This window comes from Pseudoliparis swirei, chromosome 17 (assembly GCF_029220125.1).
Source record: "Pseudoliparis swirei isolate HS2019 ecotype Mariana Trench chromosome 17, NWPU_hadal_v1, whole genome shotgun sequence".
In the NCBI taxonomy this organism is placed as follows: domain Eukaryota; kingdom Metazoa; phylum Chordata; class Actinopteri; order Perciformes; family Liparidae; genus Pseudoliparis; species Pseudoliparis swirei.
Genome location: NC_079404.1, coordinates 24,011,918 through 24,017,507, shown reverse-complemented (window position 1 = coordinate 24,017,507; position 5,590 = coordinate 24,011,918). Strand labels below are relative to the sequence as shown.

General features: G+C 45.2%; 1 protein-coding gene across 1 annotated transcript; it reads left to right on the top strand.

Annotated features, from left to right (window-relative positions):
* The first annotated feature begins 662 nt into the window (after positions 1-662).
* On the top strand, positions 663-5,385 carry etaa1b (ETAA1 activator of ATR kinase b). Its single transcript, XM_056435629.1, has 6 exons — positions 663-1,008; positions 1,807-1,935; positions 2,027-2,085; positions 2,568-2,671; positions 2,775-3,793; positions 4,788-5,385. The coding sequence occupies exons 1-6, from the start codon at positions 858-860 to the stop codon at positions 4,886-4,888; spliced, it is 1,563 nt and encodes a 520-aa protein (XP_056291604.1). The 5' UTR covers positions 663-857; the 3' UTR covers positions 4,889-5,385.
* The last annotated feature ends 205 nt before the right edge of the window (positions 5,386-5,590 follow it).

Genomic DNA, 5,590 nt, shown 5'->3' with positions numbered 1-5,590 from the left:
GTTTAGGATGAAGATGTATTAATGTTCCAGATGGAAGAAAACTGCTAAATAACTGCTGAGTTGCAGCACCATTGTATAGAAGAATGTATAAATGTATATATCCGTCTTTTGTCATAAATCTCTATGTTCTCACAAAATATACCGAGAATATCGGTAATATGTGATTAATCATGATTAATCCACAAAAACCTGTGATTAACCCGATTAAAATTTTTAATCGTTTCACAGCCCTAATATATAGATATAAATACATACATATATATATATAATTTCGATATTTATATACAGATTTTCCATGACAAATATTCCTGAACTCTCATTTATAAATATTTATAACGACCATAATGAGGATAAGCGGTATTGATAATGGATATTTTAATGTATATATATTGTATATATGTATACATATATATTTACTTTAATTTAATATGTTATATTATTGTGTATTTTATATTTAAATATGTATTTATTTAATTATAGCAATATATTAATATGATTGTTTATTTTATTTTAATTGTAATATGATATTAGATTGTATTGTGTATATTTTATTATACAAATTGTTAAATAATCTCCATTCAGTTTGAAGCCGAAACGCCATAGAAAAAAAAACGAAGAAGAAAAAAAACTACCCGGCATCCGTACTTCGATGACGTCACGGCCAAACATGGCGGACTGAGCAGATGGGCGGAAATCAAAAACAACAACAACTCAACTAAAGAGTTTGCGTGAAACAGGAAACCGCATTGAACGTAACGTGTCTTCTTCTAATATTATTATTAATATTATTATTATTTAACGGCTCGACCGGACGATGCGGAGCAGCGGGCGAGGCGTCGCGGCTCTCCCGGTGAACGATGTCGCAGCCGAGGACTCGGGCCGCCGCCGCCGCTCCGGACTTCACTGAGCTGTGGAGCGCCATCTCCTCGCGCAACGACCAGATGCACGAGCGCACGAGCGGGCAGCGGCACGCGGCCGGGGCGTCGGCGGCGTCGACCATGTGTACAGGTGAGGCGGCGGCGGAGGCATCGGTTAACGACTCGATCGAGTGAAAAGGTCTGAACAACTTTGTTTGCACACGTGGAGGAGGGGCGGCGGCCATCGGGGATCAAGCCCCCCCCCCCCATTTTAATATTTAATTATACATTTATTTATATATATTTTTTGATTAACTGTTTCTTTTATATTTACTTCAATGTTATATGCAATATAATTGTTTATTTTATATTTACTTTATAATATTTTATATTGGTGTTTATTTACTATTTACTTTAATATAATATTTTATATTTTTTATTATTTTATTTTCAAATATGTACTTATTTAATTATAGTAATTCATTTAATTGTTTATTTTATATTCATTGTAATATAATTGTTTAATATATTGTTTATTTGAATTTATATCTATACATATATTTATATTAATGTATTCAGAATATTGTTTATTTTGTTTGTTTATATTTTAAATTTGAATACATTCATGTAATTGATTATTTTATATTGTTTAATTTTATTTAATGACATCATTCTTTGCGATCCTTTTTTTTGGCATTCTATATTTTTTGCATTAATGTTATTTAATTAATAATATTTAATGGATGGTCATTTCATATCTTTTTTTAACTATATATCTCACAGCGTAGTATATTTTCTGTTAGTTTAATAAAATTGTAATCTAATAGTAAGTCTACATTAAATAAACACTTCACAAATAAAAAGTATTTTCTCATTTAATGAGGAACTTGAGTGCTAAATGAAGTATATAAACAAGTCCTAATAGCTGACGTGAAATAACCCTGCACAGATCTGAGGAGTCCTCAGCACGGGGGCTGCAGCCGCTACGCCGGCTGGAACAACGGGGACTCGCCGGGCGACGTGGAGCCGTCTCAAGACATCTTCTGGGACCCCACGTCGCCGACGTCAGGCGCCGCAGGTGAGCGACGCCGAGGCTTCATGACAACAACGTGAGTCACATTTTTCATGCGTGATCCTTGTTTTTTATTCTTTTATTTGTTTGTTTTCAGGACCAAGGAATACCAGATTTGTGGAAATATCAGATATCGTGAACCGTATCGCTCCAAAGGTCAGAAGTTCCTCAAGTTTCCTTTCTCTCAAGCTTTAAGCTTCTTCACCTCACATATTTATTATATATATAGATAGATATATATTTTTATGTTTAAATAAAATATTTTATATATATAACATTTATATTTTTATATAATAACAATGTTTTTTTTAGTTGTATATTTTATTTAATAATACTTGTAATTAATATTAAATTTACTTTCGTATTGTATTTTATATTATTGTTCATTTTATATTTATTTATTTATTTAATTATATTAATGTAATTGTTTATTTTGTATTCATTATAATTTAATATTTTATTTTATTCTTTGAATTTATATTTATTTGATTAGATTAATATATTCATGATTAATAAAATAGTTTATTTAATGATTTATTATTATTTATATTTATTATTTATAAATATATATATATAATAATACAAAATAATATATATATATATATATAAATAAATAAATGTGCTGGTGTCCTCCACAGGAAGTGAAGAGGAAGGCGTCCCCCCTGCTGCAGTGGATCGGGGTCAGTGCCGTCCCGTGTACGCAGGGCGTCCCGAAGATGAGACTCGGGAAGAGGTCGTCCCGGTGCGTTGGAGACGAGATGGAGCCAGAACCTCAACCGACGTGCAGATATGTGAGGTTCTTCTTCCCCACATCGCTGAATAGTCTCTCTCTCTCTCTCTCTCAGGCAGAGCAGCGTGGACGACCTCCTCAAGCTCGCCCGGCAGTTTGACGAGAACATGCAGCAGGACCGCGAGACCTCGGAGCGGCTGGACGCCGGCGGCGACGCCTTCAGGGACCGCGCGGACGCTCCCGAACCGCCGGGCGCACGGGTCCCCAAGTGCCCCCCCTCGTCCGATCCGGTGGAGGCGGAGCTGCGTGCTCTGTTCGACGGCTCCACCCAGAGGGTCAGCGGGCGGCTCAGCCAGGGCTCGTCGGCGCGTTCGCAGGAAGCGAAACGCCAACCGGCGCCCACGTCGGCCGGCGGCTCCGCCCCCGCCGCAGGAAGAGGATCCTCGAACGACTGGGACGACTTCGAGGACGACTGGGACGCCGACGACCTCCTCGACGACTCCTTCGAGCTCCCGACGGCCGACGGCCGCGACCGGCCGCTCGGCACCGCCCCCGTCGGCACGCCGCCCGCGCGCCCGCCCCCGAAGCCGAGCGCCCTCCGGGAGGCGTGTCCCGAGCCCAAGACGTCCAACCGCAGCACTTTCAGGTCGGAGCCCAACCCTCACCTCCGGAGCGCGGAGGTTCCCGGGGGAAGCGAGTCGGCGCCGGCCGACCTGAGACCCGACGCCGCGAAGACGGCGTCCGTGCCGATTCCCGGCGACGCCGACGCGGACGGCTCGTGGGACGACGACGGCGTCGACGACGCGCTGCTCTGCCAGGTGTGCGACCGCGTGGAGCGGACCTCCGACAGCCAGCCGCCGCGGGTCAGCCCGGCCGCGCCCCGGTGGGTCAACGCCGCCGCCGCCGATAGACAGTCGCCGCGGACATTCGGCCGCTCCAACTCGCTGCCGGAGGGCGCCGGCGAGTCAGGGAACTACAAAGGCTGGGACGTCCCGCTGAAAGGAGGCGACCGGCGGCCGGCGATGTGGCGCAGCCTCTCGGGGAGCCGGCGGGGCCTGGGCTCCTTCAACGACCCGAAGCCTCAGACGACCTTCAAGAGGAACGAGTCCGACCCGGCAGCCGGCAGCAGCAAAGGTACCACGGACAAGAAGAGATATTTAGATATTTAGATATATATTTACAGTTATACATATTTATATATTTATGTATTGACATATGTCTTGACTTCAAAGCATGAACTCTCTCCTGTCCTCTGAGTCGTCATATTGAGAAACACATGTCACATGTTCTTATAAATCACTGGCAGTTCAGTCCATGTGCACAAACACCCCCCCCCCCCTCACACACACACATATACACACACACAAACACCCCCCCCCCTCACACACACACATACACACACCCTCAAACACACACACGCATATACACACACAAACACCCCCCCCCTCACACACACACATATACACACACACACCCTCAAACACACACACGCATATACACACAACACCCTCACACACACATACACACACACAAACACCCCCCCCCTCACACACACACATATACACACACACAAACACCCCCCCCCCTCACACACACACACACACACATACCGTGGGGTCCCGACTGGTTGTTATTAAATTCAGACCCTCGTCGTTCTGATTTAGGCCTTTTATTCATTTCTTCTTCTTCTTCACCTTTTAAGTCTGCTTGTCATTTTCTCACTTCTCCCCTCCCCTCTCTCTCCCCCTCCCTCTCTGCCTCTCTCTCCCCCTTCTCTCTCTCCCTCCCCCCCCTCTCTCTCTCTCTCCTTCTCTCTCTCCTCCCTCTCCCCTCCCTCTCTCTCTCTCCCCTCTCCCTCTCTCTCTCCCCCTCTCTCTCCCTCTCTCTCTCTCCCTCTCCCCTCTCTCTCCCTCTCCCCTCTCTCTCCCTATCTTCTCTCTCCCCTCTCTCTCTCTCCCCTATCTCTCTCTCTCTCCCTCTCTCTCTCTCCCCCTCTCTCTCTCCCCTCTCTCCCTCCCCTCTCTCCCTCTCTCTCCTCTCTCCCTCTCTCCTCTCTCTCCCCTCCCCCTCTCCTCTCTCTCCCTCTCTCCTCTCTCTCTCTCCCCCTCTCTCTCTCTCCCCCTCTCAGTGTTCGTCTCCAGCCAGACGGTCAAATGCTCCGCCGCCGAGATCGGGAGGAAGAAGCAGGAGGCGCAGGCCAGGAGGAGACTGAGGATGCAGAAACCGTAAAGGGAGCCCGACTAATGCACCTTTTAATGAAAACACCCTCCTCCTGCTGCTCCTGCTCCTCCTCCCCTCCTCCTCCTGCTGCTCCTCCTCCTCCTCCTCCTGCTGCTCCTACTGCTCCTCCTCCTCCTGCTGCTCCTCCTCCTCCCAGTGGTCGTGGTTCAGTATTACAGACGTTGTCTTTTCTTCTCAGATGTTGTTAAAAGTGATTTTCATTTATTTTTTACAAGTTTAAAATAATCCGTAAAACATTTCCACGTCGTTTTCATCTCACTGACGTATTCAGTCTCCACGTGTTTGTTATTTTATTTCGTTAATTCAGAGCGTTGAACGTCTGTAAATGTTGTTTTCATATTTCGTGTTTCTTCACGTCACGTTCTCAAGACGATGGAGTCACTTCCTGTTTACGAGTTATGATGTAACAACAACATCCTGTTTACGAGTTATGATGTAACAACAACATCTCAGAATAAACTGCTTCAAACGCAGATTAAACTCGACTCACGTGTCTTTATTCCTAAAAATACTTCTATACAACCAGAGGAGTCGCCCCCTGGTGGTCAGGAGAGAGAATGCAGCTTTGACGTCCCCTGGCTGCTACATGGGCTCTACTTTTGAAACAAACAGCTGCTGAGGATTCTGACACACACATACACACACATACACACACACATTACTCCAAACCTCCTATCACAGCCCCCGCTG

Excerpts from the sequence above, each read along its gene's own strand:
- etaa1b (XM_056435629.1), top strand. The coding sequence starts at position 858 with ATGTCGCAGCCGAGGACTCGGGCCGCCGCCGCCGCTCCGGACTTCACT. Across the intron at positions 2,086-2,567 it reads TGAACCGTATCGCTCCAAAG|GAAGTGAAGAGGAAGGCGTC; the intron begins GTCAGAAGTTCC and ends TGTCCTCCACAG. Across the intron at positions 3,794-4,787 it reads GGCAGCCGGCAGCAGCAAAG|TGTTCGTCTCCAGCCAGACG; the intron begins GTACCACGGACA and ends TCCCCCTCTCAG.